The sequence below is a fragment of the Microcaecilia unicolor genome, chromosome 1 (assembly GCF_901765095.1).
Source record: "Microcaecilia unicolor chromosome 1, aMicUni1.1, whole genome shotgun sequence".
Classification (NCBI taxonomy): Eukaryota; Metazoa; Chordata; class Amphibia; order Gymnophiona; family Siphonopidae; genus Microcaecilia; species Microcaecilia unicolor.
The window spans coordinates 235,451,609-235,468,296 of NC_044031.1; the positions used below are offsets into that span (position 1 = coordinate 235,451,609).

At 44.1% G+C, this 16,688-nt stretch overlaps 1 protein-coding gene across 1 annotated transcript in view; it reads right to left on the bottom strand.

The window, feature by feature from the left end:
* The window catches only part of TMEFF1 (transmembrane protein with EGF like and two follistatin like domains 1), a 451,913-nt gene that overhangs the window by 220,232 nt on the left and 214,993 nt on the right, over nt 1–16,688 (bottom strand). The window contains exon 3 of the mRNA XM_030204848.1: nt 9,275–9,404. Within this exon, the coding sequence (XP_030060708.1) occupies nt 9,275–9,404 (130 nt within the window). The remainder of the gene's footprint in view (nt 1–9,274; nt 9,405–16,688) is intronic.

Below are 16,688 nucleotides of genomic sequence, written 5' to 3' on the forward strand. Positions count from 1 at the left end.
TGGAGGGGAGGGGAGAGAGGAGGATTGCTGGCTATGGATGGAGGAGGGAAGGGCAGAGGGGGACAAGGATGGACATGGGGGCCCAGGGAGAGGACAATTTGCTGGAAATGGAGGGGAGAGGAGAGAGGAGGATTGCTGGCTATGGATGGAGGAGGGAAGGGCAGAGAGGGACAAGGATGGACATGGATGGGAGGACAGGACCCAGGGAGAGAGAAGAAATTGCTGGAAATGGATCTAGAGCAAGAAATGAAGAAGAAAGGAGGAAAGTAAAGAAATAAATGGAAAGGAAGCCCTGGAAATGGAGTTAAGAGGACAGATAGCAGCAGACTCAGATACTGGGCCAGCATGATCGGAAAAAGAAAGTCACCAGACAACAAAGGTAGAAAAAAATCATTTTATTTTCATTTTAGCGTTTGGAATATGTCTACTTTGAGAATTTACATCTGCTATCTTATTTTGCAATGTATAGCAATTTGTTTCTAAGAATATTGCTGACAATTCCTGTCAGTGTAGCAAGTGGTGAGCGATCATTTTCACCGGGGGGGGGGGGGCGCCAACTGATAGTCTGCAGGGGGGCGCCAGAGACCCTAGGCACGGCCCTGCATCCACCCATGCCCAGCGACTCCCTTCTTTCCCCTGCCACCCCCTCCCGAGTTGTTCAGCAAATTCTCCTCCCTCCCTCTGGATCCGGTCCCTCACCGACTCCTTGTCCTTCGAATTCTTCGGGGCAGGCAGTCTTGCCTGCCTGTTGCCAGTGCTGACTTTCCCCCGCTGCCGGATCGCGCTGAGATTTCAGCAGAAGTCTCGCGAGGTCGCCTCTGGAAGTCTCAGCAGCCATTTTTAAAGCGCGAACTGGCAGCAGGGGAGAGTCAGCACTGGCAGCGGGCAGGCAAGACTGCCTGCCCCGAAGAATTCGAAGGACAAGGAGTCGGTGAGGGACCGGATCCGGGAGGAGGGAGGGAGAAGAGCCAGAGCCGGCGATTCACATAGCCAGCCTTAATCTGCCTGCGTCGGAGCCTCTCCCTCAGATGTGTCCCACCTCCTCTAATGCAACTTCCTGTCTTATGCAGAGGTGGGACATGTCTGAGGGTGAGGCTCCGATGCAGGCAAATTTAGGCTGGCTATGTGAATCGCCGGCGTCGGAGGGAGACCGGTCACTGCAGCATTTGGCGCTTAGGCACCATCTGTTCTAAAGATCTGTTGGGGGAGTGACCGCTCCCCCTGCGCCCCACCTAGCTACGCTTCTGAAGCCATGTTTTATTGGTGTAACTGGAGATGCATAGTTTTAGGCACTAGGGTGTCAACTAAGCGTATTCTATATACTGTGCCTAAATCTAGGCGCTGCTTATAGAATACGCTTAGGCAGAAATGTTTTCTGTGTGGATTTTCTAGGTGCCATATATAGAATTCAACCCCCCCCCCCCCTTTGCACCTAACTTTGGGCACTCTCTCAAAGGCTGGTGTAAATGTTCGAGCCCAACTGATGGCAGTTAGGCGCACAAATGCAGATATTCTATAACATCGCACCTAAATTCTGGGAACACCTCTGGCCCGTCTATGCACCTCCCATGCCCACACCCCTTTGGAGATGTGCATTATCCCCTTGTTTACAAAGCCACGCTAGCGGCTGCCACGTGGCAATGCTGACACAGCCCATTCAAATTGAATGGGCTATGTTGGCATTACTGCACTGGCAGCCAATAGCGTGGCTTTGTAAACAGGGGTCTATGAAATTTAGGCATTCACTGAACTTTGAGCAACCTATACAGAATTCTGCAGTATTTCTTTTACATAGAATTCTTGAATAAGCTTAGCCAAGAACAATCATGTAAAACAACCCAGGGTGAAACTGCACATGTACTTTTACCCATTCCCAGAGAAGACACTTTAAAAAATTTTTATGTATTTATTATATTCATTTATCTTATTTATAGCCTTCTTTTATCCAAAGTGGGTAACGTGGAGGGGCATAATCGAAAGGGACGTCCAAGTTTTGTTGAGGATGTCCTCGCAAAACGTCCCGATGGAGGGGCGGGAAACCCGTATTATCGAAACAAAATGGACGTCCATCTTTGATTCGATAATATGGTGAGGGACATCCAGATCTTGAAATTTAGGTTGTCCCTAGAGATGGTCATCCCTAGACTTGGTCGTTTCTGATTTTCAGCGATAATGGAAACCAAGGACGTCCATCTCAGAAATGACCAAATGCAAGCCCTTTGGCTATGGGAGGAGCCAGCATTTGTAGTGCACTGGTCCCCCTGACATGCTAGGACACCAACTGGGCATCCTAGGGGGCACTGCTGTGGACTTCATAAATTGCTCCCATGTACATAGCTCCCTTACCTTGTGTGCTGAGCCCCCCAACCCCCCCCAACCCACTACCCACAACTGTACACCACTACCATAGCCCTTAAAGGTGAAGGGGGCACCTAGATGTGGGTATAGTGGGTTTGTGGTGGGTTTTGGAGGGCTCGCTGTTTCCTCCACAAACGTAAGAGGTAGGGGGGGATGGGCTGAGTCCGCCTGTCTGAAGTGCACTGCACCCATTAAAACTGCTCCAGGGACCTGCATACTGCTGTGATGGAGCTAAGTATGACATCTAAGGCTGGCATAGAGGCTGGAAAAAAATATTTTGAAAGATATTTTTTGAGGGTGGGATGGAGTTAGTGACAACTGGGGGAGTAAGGGGAGGTCATCCCCAATTATCTCCGGTGGTCATCTGGTCATTTCGGGCACCTTTTTGTGCCTTAGTCGTATGAAAAACACGACCAGGTAAAGTTGTCCAAGTGCTCGTCAGGGACGCCCTTTTTTTTCCATTATGGGTCGAGGACGTCCATGTGTTAGGCACGCCCAAGTCCCACCTTCACTACGCCTCCGACACGCCCCCTTGAACTTTGGCCGTCCCTGCAACGGAAAGCAGTTTGGGACATCCAAAATTGGCTTTCGATTATGCTGATTTGGACGACCCTGTGAGAAGGACGCCCATCTTCTGATTTGTGTCAAAAGATGGGTGTCCTTCTCTTTCGAAAATGAGCCCAAAATTTACATACATAAAAACATAAACAGTCAAAAAAATTGGACCCATAACAATCTGTCATTCTTCAAAAAAGACTTTTACAAAATAGTAAGTCTTTAAAAAAACGTTTAAATTGTTGAATATTTTCACAGGTTCTCAAATGTCCTGGTAAATAAAGCATTCCATAGTGATGGGCCAGTCATTGACAAGGCTCACAGTTTTGTCTCCACATAATGATTAGATTTTGGAGAAGGCAGACAGAGTTCCTGAGAAATATCAGGTCTTATCACTATTACTACTACTACTACTACTACTACTACTATTTAGCATTTCTATAGCGCTACAAAGCGTACGCAGCGCTGCACAAACATAGAAGAAAGACAGTCCCTGCTCAAAGAGCTTACAATCTAATAGACAAAAAATAAAGCAAGCAAATGAATTAATGTGTAGAGGAAAGAGGAGAAGAGGGTAGGTGGTGACGAATGGTTACAAGTCAAAAGCAATGTTAAAGAGGTGGGCTTTCAATCTAGATTTAAAAATGGTCAAGGATGGGGCAAGACATAGGGGCTCAGGAAGTCTATTCCAGGCGTAGGCTAAATGATAAAATGACCACTGGAGGGATTAAGGCATATATCAAGCTTACAGCATTCCATGACTTGAAATAGATTACTGTATTTATTTATTTATTGCATTTGTATCCCACATTATCCCACCTTTTTGCAGGCTCAATGTGGCTTACAGAGTGTTGTTATGATGCAGTCATTACATGATCTTAGATACAGTTGATAATAAGCAAAGGTAAGTAATTTAGATGTGGGTGCTAGGTAGGTGTTGTAGGAGGTGTTTTAGATGCATCTGAGTAATTTGGGGAATAGTTAGTGAGGATATCCTTAGTAGACTTTTTTGAAGAGATGTGTCTTCAAAGATTTGCGAAAGCTGGTTAGATTGTCCATATTTTTCAGGGTCATGGGTAGTGCGTTCCAGCTCTGTGTGCTTTTGTACTCAAAAGTAGTAGCGTATGACTGTTTGTATTTAATTCCTTTGCAGCTGTGTAGAAATACAATATTGCAACATTAACCTCAAATAAGGAAAATTACCAATATTTGGTCCACAATTATAGAGGAGTCAAATCAGGTAATTGATCAAATATATAAAAAAAAATTCAACACAAGGGTAGCAGCATGAACTAAGCAGAAACCTGCAGCCGGACGTGCTTCACTAAGACAAATCATCAGAACCCACTGACACATTAACCCCTTCCTTAGCGACAACAAATTCAACCAGTTGTCTAGGCTCAACAAAAAGAACATGCTTAGATTGGTATACAACACAATATTTAATTCCCCAGTGTCCTCAGCGAACACTGGGGAAGTAAGTGTGTGGGGGGGGGGGGGGGGGGGGGGGGGGAATCATGCCTTAATCTCTCCAGTGCTTATCTGGTCAATTAGGACACCTTTTTCTGCCTTAGTCATTATAAAAATAGGTCTAGACTAAAATGTTTAAACTGTAGCTTAGGATGTTTTGTTTTGTTCCATTATGGCAGAAAACGTCCAAGTCTTAGGAACACCCAAATCTTGCTCCCAACATGCCCTTGTGATGTGAACACACTGCCGTTGAACTGTATACCAAAACATTTTAAAAAATTGATTTTGAAAAAGTGATCGAACATATTGGCAAACAAAACGTCGAAATGCCAATTTATGCCACTTTTTAAACATTTTTCTCATTCAAAAATGAGTCCCTAGGAGTCACGGTGGTCTTATTTTAAAGGTTCCAGTGAAAGAGACATTCACATCCCTCTTTCTGACAATCAAGCTCACATGAGGGTTGTGATTTTAAAAATAAAGTACAAAAGATATGAATTATTATCATTGCACTTGATCCATTTCTGGTAGATGTATCAAATGCTCTTGATCCAAGGGCATTTGATCCATTTCTGGAAAATGTATCAAATGCTTGGCAGTAATCATTATCCTAGTCCCATCTGCATCTGCTGACAGAGTTTACAGAAATATGAGCAAAACTCAAGTTCAGGTTATAAAATTTAATTTAGTACAGTCAATGCTCAGTCCATTAAAACTGACTTATGCAGATAGCTCCAGATTCTATGTAGGTCACTCAGTTGGGCACACAAATTTAGGTGCGGAACCCAGATTCGCATGCAAGCTAATTAGTTAATGAGCCGTTAACAAACAATAATCGGTATTAATTGGCAGTCACGTGGGTTTTCGTGCGGATCTGCCCTGTGCCCTATTCTATAAAGTGCTTGCCCAAATTTTATAGAATGCAACTCAAAAGGGGGTGTGGCTATGGGAGGGGCATTGCCGGGTCAGAGGCATTTCCAGAAATTGGGGGAGATGTTATAGAATGGGGTCATTTGTGCAACCAACTGTTATTAGTTGCATGTCAGCATTTACACCAGGGGCTCTATTTACAAAGACGCGCTAGCGTTTTTAGCGCGCACTAAAAATGAGCGCTCTCTAACCATGCGGATGCCCATAATATTCCTATGGGCATCTACATGGTTAGTGCATGCTAAAAACGCTAGCGTGTCTTTGTAAAAAGGGCCCCAGGTTTCTGCAGACATAAGTGCCACACCCAAAGCAAAATCCACACTAACCCCTGGATTCTATATATAGCACCGTAATTTGTGCGTGGAAATCCAGGCATATTCTGTATTCTGCACACAACTTAATTGAACAAGCCAATCAGTGCTGATAATTGGTGACTTTACAAGCAATTATCGGCACTCATTGGCATAAATAGAATTTACAGGCACCACTTGCTAGGCGTGTTCTATAAAGTGATTCGCGTAAATTCTAAGAAGTGGATGTGAAAAGGAGGCATGGCCATGGGTGTGGAATGGACAGTTCGTGGGTGTTCCTAAAAACTATTGCTGGGGTTTACTAAGCCTCTAGTGTGGCCAGCTGTGTGCTAGTGTCGACACAGTCCATTCACTTTGAACGAGCTGTGTCGTCAAAGCCGTGCGGAAGCTGCTAGTGCGGCTTAGTAAACAGACCTCTATGCACGCTGTTATAGAATATGCCCAATCCACGCAGAAATTAGGTGTGGACATTTATGCCAAGTTTTACTTGGCGTAAATGACTGCGCCTAAATGAAGTCACCAAACCAAGCGCTTCGGTGTATTCTGTAAACTGCGCCTAACTTAGGATTATGCTATAAACTGTGCCTAACTTTACATGATGTTTATAGGATACACCTATGTGCATTATTTTTAGGTGCTGATTTTTCAGTGCCATATATTGAATCTAGTCCTAAGCTACTATTCTGTAAAGGGCACTCCGTACAGAGCACTCTTTGGAAGATACTAGTTTAGAGCACATCTTTCCTCACGCCTAACTTTAGACAGTGTTTATAAAATTCTCCCCATAACATACATCTTTATCACAGGCCTTTTAGAGGAGACATAAAAGAGAATTAAGCCACATTTTTCTGTCAAAAATCATTATTGGACATGAAGACTTTAACTGTGTCCTCTGAAAAATGGGTCCTATTTATTACTATGCAATATGATACTTATTATTGGTTTGAACAGCAATGCACCAGTAGGAATGTATCTTCTGATACCACTGCAGGAATTTCATCCCAACCGTGATATCAGAAATCAAGTTCCTCTTGCAGGTGCACATATCTGAAAGACAGATTGACGGTGCCTGAGACTGAGAGGATGTGCAATATGAAGGAGGGATGCTGATAATTCCTTGCCACCCAACCCCACTTGGGAAAATAAGTGTTAGAACTACAGCCAAAGCAAAAGGATTAAACATCCATAGGAAATAATAAAGAATCTAAGAAACCTGGGCTAGTCGAGACGGATTTTTAAAACCAGATGTTATTTACCATTGCAGAGAGTCTTGCTTCTCTTCTACAGTACACCTGTTTAAACAGATGTACCTTGGAGGAAAAGAAAGGCATTCAAATATTTGAAAGACGTTAATACAGAGAAAGCAATCTGTTTCAAGAGAAAGAATCATAAAATCCTTAGTTGTTGAAACGGAGAAAGCAGAACATAAGACCTAATGGGACAAGTTGAAGTACTCATAGCTCTGCACTCCAGGGGCGTAGCCATACCTCAATGGGAGGGGGGGCCAGAGCCCAAAGTTGGGGGGGGGGGCACATTTTGGCCTGCCCCCACCACCGCCGCCACTGAATGATGGTACTTTGGCTGGAGGGTCCCCAATCGCCGCCAGCTGAAGCGTTTGTCCCTTGCTGGTCTCACATTGCCTGCCCTGCTCTGTTCTCAGTCGAGCTGTGCACACTTGTTTTAATAAAACTGAGCATGAGCGAAGTGTCACGCATACTCAATTTCACTAAAACGAGCGTGCATGGTGAGACTGAGAAAATCAGGGTAGGCAATGTGGTGAGACCAGCGCGGGACAAACGCTTCAGCTGGCGGGGTTTGGGAACTCCCGCCAGCCAAACCGGGAGACCCAGAGCCAGTTTTGGGGGGGGGGGGGGGGGGGCTCAGACCCCCATAGCTATGCCACTGCTGTACTCACCTGATTCAACAATACGTGTTGGAGTTGCCAGAGTGCATGACAAGGTGGTAGAGATGGGCACAGAAGAACTACTTGGTGTGTTTTAGGAAAGATTCAGACTTTTCCGATTTGGATGCATTTTTCACCTTGTTTCAAATATTTGGTTTAATAAAATTTTAAAAAGTGCATCGGAATTTTCAAATGTATGTAAATTGTGTGCTAACTCAGTGGTTAATGTACACAGTCTGCCAGCTGGGTCCAGCTGGCGGCCTAAAGTTGTGATGCTTTGGACCTGGTAGGGGGAGGGGAGAGGGAAGGAGAAAAGGAGAAGGAGAGATGCAGGATCTGGTGGAGGGGAAACGGTAGGGACAGACAGACTGGTGGCATAAGCCTAGGTAACAGGGGCATTCAAGAGAGACACAGATTAGTGGGGATGAATGTCATTGGCACACATTGGTCAGTGTCATGGCTCCATGTGGGAGGATATTCGCTAGCTCTCCTTCAACTCTTTTTGACTCAAAGCAACCCCAACTTAAAACTTAACAACCTTTATTATAAATAGGGATGATTGTGCTGGGTCAATGATCCAGAACCATTTTGACTGCCCGCCAGACACTCACATACAATCTAACAAAATGAGTGAACTATTAAGTTACCCAAGATACTTTGATCATTGTACCCATATTTCATACAGGGCAGGGATATGCCGCAGGAACCCCAAGTCTGCCTAGAGTTGGAGGAGGCACTTGCTGGAGGGCTCTGGGATTCGCTCCCAAATTTCTGCTTTGAGTCCCAACATGTCTAACACAGTGGCATAGCCATGGGTGGGCCAGGGCCCATCCACTTTGAGCTCAGGCCCACTTAAAATCAGTGCTCCATTGATGTGGCTAGCGGGAATCCACAAGACTCACCAGCCGAAGACCTTCCTGCATAAGGAACACTTTTACCCTATGCAGGTGGCAGCAGTGTCCCAGAGCCATTGCCACCCCACCTCTCATTCATACTCTGTTTATGTGCATGCACGAAAGCTAGCCCTGTCAGCAGCTCGGGGACACTGCCACCAGCTGCATAGGGTGTACTTGTTCCTTCAGCTGGAGGAGCTTGTGAATCCCTGCCAGCTCAAGTATTTCTTTTGGATTGGGAGGCATGAGCATGACGAGGAGGGTGAGGGAAGAGATACATTTTTAGGCCCACCCTCTGAGCTCGGGCCCACCCTAACTGACCGCCACTAGTCTAACACTCGAGAAGAAAGCAAGTCAGTGTAGCCCTAGGAGTCAGTATACCCTTGCTGCAGCAGGGAAGAAACAGCTGGGATAATCATAGCCCTGAGTTCCACTGTATCTCTGCTGCCCAAAGGAAGAAGAGAAGACTGGAAAAAGGGGACAGCAGTGGCAAAAATATGTTAGCCAAAGCCTGTTGTAGACGGTGGGTAGTGGGGACAGGCCAGGAGGTCGGGTTAGGTGGAAGACAGAGTAAAAGGATGTGCCCATATGACTAAAGGAGGAGTTAGAGAGAAGTTTGGTGCGCCTCACAGTCTCTGACCTGAAAATCAGCACTGCCTATAAGCTTAATTTTCAGTTTAACCCTTTCAGATGTCCCTGGCACTCCTTGCATTCTGCAGGGTGCAGGATATCAGAATTGGGGGCGGCTGAGATCAAATCACCTATTAGACTACTTGTCACAGAACTAACCAGACCATAATACACAGTTCAAGAGATGATGCTGAGGTTGAGAATGTGCCATTTGTCTTACATACCTGCATAACAAGGTCCTCTTGCCACCATTGTTATCTCTTTCTGTTGCTTGCAAGCTGCTTGCCTAAGGAAACATTCATTTTGGTAAGTGTCTCCATTTGATCCACACACAGGAATGTAATTGGTGTGACACTGAAAAAAGGCAAGGAATAGGATTAGCATCCCCCTCTCAATCAGGAATTAGATTTACATGCTTCACTAAAGACAAGCACAGCGGAAAAAGGCACAAATGTCAACAAGGGAAAACAGCTCTGGCTCAGCAGAAGTTGAGACTTTCAATTCAGGAGTTCAATAAACATGTTCTTTTACATCAGTTGAAAGAATGGGTTGAGGACTGGGGGGCATGCAATGAAGCTACTAAGTAGTAAACTTAAAACAAACTGGAGAAAATATTTCTTCACTGAATGTGTAATTAAACTCTGGAATTCGTTGCCAGAGAACGTGGTAAATGTAGTTAGCTTAGCAGGGTTTAAAAAGGGTTTGGATAATTTCCTAAAAGAAAAGTCCATAAGCCATTATTAAGATGGACTTGGGAAAATCAACTGCATATTTCTAGAATAAGCAGCATAAAATTTGTTTTACTGTTCTGGGACCTTGCCAGGTACTTGTGACCTGGTTTAGCCACTTTTGGAAACAGGATACTGGGCTTGTTGGACCTTTAGTCTGTCCCTGTGTGGCACGCTTATATTCTTAAGTGATTATTTTGCAACTTACATATGTTAAATGCTACCACTTACAAGTTAAAAGCTGGACATTGAAGGGGAACCACTTAAGAAATCAAGCAACAAAACCAACATTTCAGAATTTCATGGTGGTTCTCAGTACCAGAAAGGCTAGCATGATTTCCCTTTCCCCATCACTCCTCCAGCACTTGCACTTGTCTTGGAGCAGGTGAAAATGATAAGTCTAGATTTAATGAATCAGAAGTGCATTTTTTTCTTGCAAAATAGGAAATACATGCATTCTTCTAATGCCCATCCAAACCACACCCAAAACACAACCCTTGGAAAGCTGTGCATGCTATGGATATACTTGTTTAAGTGTCAGCTCACTATTTACACAGACAAATGATGTGCAAGCCTTCTAAAATGACCTCTGATATGTAGTAAACTGTGATTTCTTCTTGACAATAATGCAATAAAGTCTCCCTTTCATCAAACACCTCTTAGGCAACTGTATAGAATTTTAATGCTGAGTACTTTAGATTTAATAGCAGGAAGTCTTGACCTGCAGATTCCAAAGGGTAAGTTAAGGACCATGAAGTTCATTTGATATTTCTGTTTTCTTTTCATGACTACTCCATTAAGATAAGAGAAAAATGGGTTCACTGTTGCCCCATTATCTTCACTCCCAAGTGAAGTGCGCAGCACATCCTGATGCAGATAGATTGTCTGGAACATAGGTAGGAGATGTGTTAATATCTATGCCTGTATGATCTGCATTGATCTCAAACGTTTAAGGGCCCAGATGTGTTTAAGGGACCCTCTTATTCTGTGACCCAAGAAGGAATGCTTATTACAGTGTTTCTCAGTCCTCTCATGGAGGTGCACCTAACCAGTTGGGTCTTCTGGATTACCACAATAAAAATTTTCACTAGAGATATTTGCATATTGTAAGCCTCTGCTATGTGCAAACTTAACTCATGTATATTCATTATGGTGATCCTAAACACCTGACTGGCATGGTGTAGCTCCAGGAGAGGGTTAAGAAGCACTGGCTTAGTAAACATAGTCCTTAGTGGATAAATAGGTTGCTGTCCTCTTATTGATGTCCTCTGCCTTATGCAGCTCAGTTATGCTGCTGCCGTGGCTTGCTAATGCACTCTTCTACATGCCTTTTAAATCAATGGACTGTGTCAGTACAGCTTGTTGAATAGAATGCACACATGTATGGCTCAAAGCAATGTTGGAACTCATAAAGATCTGAAAGAGCAAATTAGAGTACGTTTCAGCAAACAAAGGACTGTCTTTGTATATTCAGTAAATAGCACTTAACTGATTGTTCTCACTTTATTTTCCCTGCAAGGCCTTTCTCTGCCTACTTTCCATCTGGTACTGTTCACATTGCTGTCATGCAGCCCTTCAATGTTTTCTCATCTTTCAATTTTACTATCCATTTCCATGTCTGTATGCAATGTCAGTCCAGGCTGTATCCCAATACAGTCTGGCTCTGTTTCCATGAGAGTAAGATCCAGAAAATGAGAACTGGATTCAAATCTCATGAACATATGGAGCTGTAAACCAGGTTCCCTGGACTCCAAGGGGTTACACAGAATGACTAGTTTTTAGCTCCGTGTCTTGGTCATGAGAAAAGAGGAGGCAAAAGGGCCCCAGGGTTCTCACTGGGTGACTCTAGCAAAAATACCTTCACTTCATCCCAATTCACAAATAATGTGTGCTTTTTACATAAAACTTCACCTTTATTTTGGTGAAATTCCCAATTTTTTAATTGTACAGAAACAGGAAACTCAACAAAGAAAACCAACGGGTGTTAATGTAAAGTCCTCTTTAATGTTTCTTGTTAAGATCAGCAAAAACAATGTCTGTTCATGTAGTCCACCAGATCACCCTGGGGTCTGTCTTCTCACAACTGAGGCCTCCTCTCCTTCTCCTGGCTGTGAGTCCTGGACTGGTACCCCAAATATCTAGTTCTTTCTCACAAAGACTCTCCCAAATACAAAACACAGGCATTTTGTGAAAACATGAGAAGGCGTTCTCTGCTGAGGAACATGTAAAAGGTAGTGGGGGTGCAAATGGAGAAACAATTCCCTCTTCAATGACCAAAAGGTAAAGTTTTCAGAGCCCAATACCCAATCAGCTAGATGCCGCAGCAAACATGCCAAATTATAAAGCTGCAAATTGGGAAGCCCTAAACCCCCTTGCATCCAGATCCCATACAAATATTCTAACTTGTTTAGAATTTTTACTCCCCCCCCCCCCAACAAAAATGGATGAGAGCCAGTCAAAGAAGTCTATAATCCTGTTGCAAGATACATCTCCCAAGTCAAAGGATCCAAAGTAAGTGTAAAGAATAATGGAAATAGCAGACAACCCTGCCGGGTACCACTAAGCACCGTAAATGTCTCTGAAACCTGCCCATTAACCATAACTCTAGCTGTTGGATCTCTATACAAGGTCCTGAATCACTTGTTCAAAGAAGACCTCAATACCTTAAACACGCATTACAGTGATTAAGAAGCCCCAGTTAACCCTGTCAAATACTTTTTTGGCATCAAAGCTGATAAGCAAAGTCGGAAGACAGGTCTGCTGGACATGATCCAAAGTAGCCAAAATAGCACAGATATTTTTAACAGCCTGTCTCCCCCATATGAAACCTACCTGGGGATCCGCTATTACCGACAGTAACAGTCGGCCTAAACAATTGGCCAAGATGGTTGCTAATAGTTTTGCCTCATACCCGATAAATGAAATAGGCCTATGAGATTCGGGATAACTAGGATCTTTCCCTGTCTTAGGGAATACTATTATCTCCGGAATCCGCAATGAGGCTGGCAGGATTGGATCCCATATTAAACAAGGCTACCAAAAGATGTTGGATATCTGCTAATAACAATTTATAAAATTCAGCTCTGTAACCATCAGGCTCCGGTGCTTTATAAAGGGCACTCCTTCCCACTACCCGTACAATTTCATTGATGTTGATTGGTCTATTGATCCCAGCAGATTGAGCAGCTGAAAGCCTAGGAAAGTCCATGCTACTGAAATAGACATCTGGGTCTAATGTTTGCATAAGATCAGGAGTATACAGCTTCTCATAATAAATCTTAAATATTTGGGCAATATCACTATCAGAATGAGTCAGGCAACCCAAGGGATGGTGTAATGTTAAAACCCTCTGATAACCCCTTTTCTGCTGCACCAAGCAAGCCAGCAGTTTCTCACCCTTGTTGCCATGTTTGTAGAGCTGGCATTGGTAGTATATGGCCGATTTCTTGGCTCACTGGTGCAGCAATTCGTTAAGTGCAAGCTGGGTGGCTAATAATTGCTCCCTATCCTCAACCCACAGTATCATACCATATTGCTGGCGATAGTATACTAGTTATTTTTCCATACGTAAGATGGCCACATCTCTATGTTCCTTTTTTATGCTACTAAAGGCGATAATGTCACCTTATAAAACACCTTCGCTATCTCCCAATACAATACTGGGTTATTACTACGCTGACAATTAAATGCCTTATAATCTGCCGTGAAGATAGACCAAAAACACTGTATCCTGATAAAGATCAATGGGAAGGCCCATCTTCTAAAGTAATAACCAGAACTCCCTCCCCCTAACTCCACCAAACGGGGCATGGTCCGATACCATGTTGGGGACAACTGTAGCCACCTGGACCCATGAGAATAGCTCTTCTGCAACTAAGATATAATCTATTTGTGATTGGGTTTGGTGCACCCTAGAAAGGTAAGTAAAATCCCTCTCACCTGGATGTAAAACCCGCCAAACATCCACCATTCCCAATACTTCACAAGGTAATGGAATCCCTCTGGTTCTACCACAGCAGGCATACTGCAAGGGATTGGATTTATGTAACTCAGGGTCAGCCACCACATTAAAGTCCCCTCCAAGAATGACCGGGGACCCATCGAAGATTGAATTAGATGAATAATTTTACTAAAGAATTTTTTATCATACATATTGGGAGCGTAAGCATTACACAGCACAAATGGAGACTCATCGATCACTACCTGCACAATGATATTGTGACTCGCCAGGTCCACCTCCATCAATTTTTTCTCAACTTGGAATTTTTAATGAAAAAGAATAATAACCCCAACTTTCTTCCCCTGTGCAGGAGCTTCAATATAATCCTCAACCCACCAGGTGTGTAGTTTCTGATGTTCAGCGAAGGTAAGATGTGTTTCTTGTAATATAGTTATGGAAGCACCCATACGGTGTAAACTGTGTAAGTTCTTTTTCCTTTTAATAGGGGAAGTAATACCCCCCACATAACAGGAATAAACCTTCCATCCCATCATGTAATTGCGCCCATATATATACTGCTCAATTCCCGGCTTGTTCAAGGGAATGTTGTCCCATCCCACAACATCCCGAATTGTATTGTCCTCTCTCTTCTAAACAGAACCAAACCCCACGTCCAACAAAGAGAAGGCCTACCAAAAACCCCAACCCCCCCTTCTATTTTCAAATTCCCCGATCCCTTCCCCATCTGACTACCCACCTCCCCTTTCCCACCCTCCCACCCCTGACCCCTCAGACCCAAACACCTTCTAGAGATTGTGTACATTGCCCTCCTAATAGTGCAAGTACCTATCCCCCAAACCCCATTACTATACCCCCGCTTACCTCAGCGAGAAGCTACATATATTCCTGACAGAAAGAGAGGAGATGGGGCAATCCGCCAAATTAGAAAAATAAGCATTGAGCCTGGAGCCACCTACCATACCTCTAAGAAATATAAGGTGCCTAACAGAGCCTGTAAAACCCCACACATGATTCCCCCAACTGTGGTGAGGATCATAATTTAAAATCACAATCAACAGTTACCCGGAGATAAATTGTCAAGTCTCAGCTCTACCTCCACCATTATATAGTCCATGGAAGCAGATTAGCGTCCTCCAATTATCACATAAAGCCACACCATGGCCCAAAGTCTTGTCTCCTCCCCTTCAAGATTAGAGAAAAAAAAAGGAAAAAGGGGGGATGGGAGGGGAAAGGGAAGAGGGGATTAACATCGTAGATGCCCACATCTGCCAACCGCATCCACATATAAATACATATATGTCATTTATGTCCCAGCCCCCTCAAGATAATCAAAATCAGTATAAAGGTCCAAATTGCAGACACCCCTCTTGAGGAATATCTCTGGCATCCATCCATTAACTGAGTCACGGAAAGCTTCCAACACTCCCAGGGACCCCCTAAAAAGACTTCTGAACCATGAAGTACTAGAGGGCATACTAGAGGGTTAGACTGTTGTCATTACTACGTGCCTTACTAAATTAAGCACTATGGGGCCCTTTTACTAAGGCGCACCGAAAAATGGCCTGCACTGGTGTATGCGCATGTTTTAGATGCGCACAGGTCAATTTTTCAGCGCACCTGTAAAAAAGGCCTTTTTTTGAGGCTGAAAATGGACGTGCGGTAAAATTAAAACCGGTGCACATCCATTTTCGGCATGAGACCTTACCACTACCCATTGACTTAGCAATAAGGTCTCACACATTAGCCGGATGGTAATCGTCAGCACACGTACATTACCAATTACTGCTTGGTAAGTGCCACGTGGTAGAAAATTTCTACCACGTGTTCTGGATGCGTGTCAAAAATGGAATTACCGCATGCCTTAATAAAAGGACCCTATGTCCTTGGGGCATCAGAATATCTAAACACTGGGACATAGAGCCCCGGAACATCCCTAAAAAACAAAAAGAACCCTCAAAGGGGAGAATTATTTATGATGCAGTCTGTACTAAGCTCGCTGTTGCTCAATTTATGTCCAAATCCAAAACAAAATTCATATTCATCAAGCGTTCATCAAGCACTAACCAGCCTGATGCTGCAGGTACCATAGCTGCCCCCAAAATCACCATGGGTCCTGCAACCCCTGAGAGGAGAGGGCTGCGGTAAGGACTTCAAGAATGTGTTCGCCTCCCCTGGGTGGGTAAAATAATGGGTCCGACCCTAATGGGTCACATGTAGTGTGATCAGCGAAGTACATATAGGTGCAAAAGCTTTCCTCCGTTTTTGGACTTGTAAGGAATAGTCCTGAAAACATAGAATCTTATAGTTTTGATGCATTAAGGTGGCTCCTCCTCGAATGGTATGCAGTATAAGCTGTTTATGAGAGTAATTTAAAATCCATATTACTACTCTTAGTTTAACCCTCGGAGAATGCACCAGTCCCAGCCTATGGGCCCTCTTGACCCGGACATGTTGTAGTTAAGCTTCCAGGTGCAGGGCTGACAGCAGCCATGTTTCCAAGAATCTCACAAAGCCATGTTCCTCAATGGACACTGGCAGACCAACGAGGTGCAAATTATTACATCTCGAACGATTCTCCAAATTGTCCACCTTACTCTCTAGGTCAGCTACCCATTTTTGCAGGCACTCCTGCTCCGTGGATATAGTCTGTGTCTGATCTTCCAGCGTTGAAGCATCATCCAATTGCTGAAACAGAGGCAAAACGGAAACCTCTGCACTCACTCAAGGGACCTTCTGGAGTAGCTAGCAACTTCCACTAAGCTCCCATTGGCAAGCCTCCAGGACTATCTGGCAGGTGTTGTGGCAGAGGCATCCTCATATCCGGGGTCAATGAAATTTCAAAGCTGAAGCCTGAGGCCGATCCACCCGGCAAGGCGTTTGGGCAGCCAGTGACTCATGGTATTTGATGGCCACAGGTCTCCATGAGAAACAAAGGAATCCATATGTCTA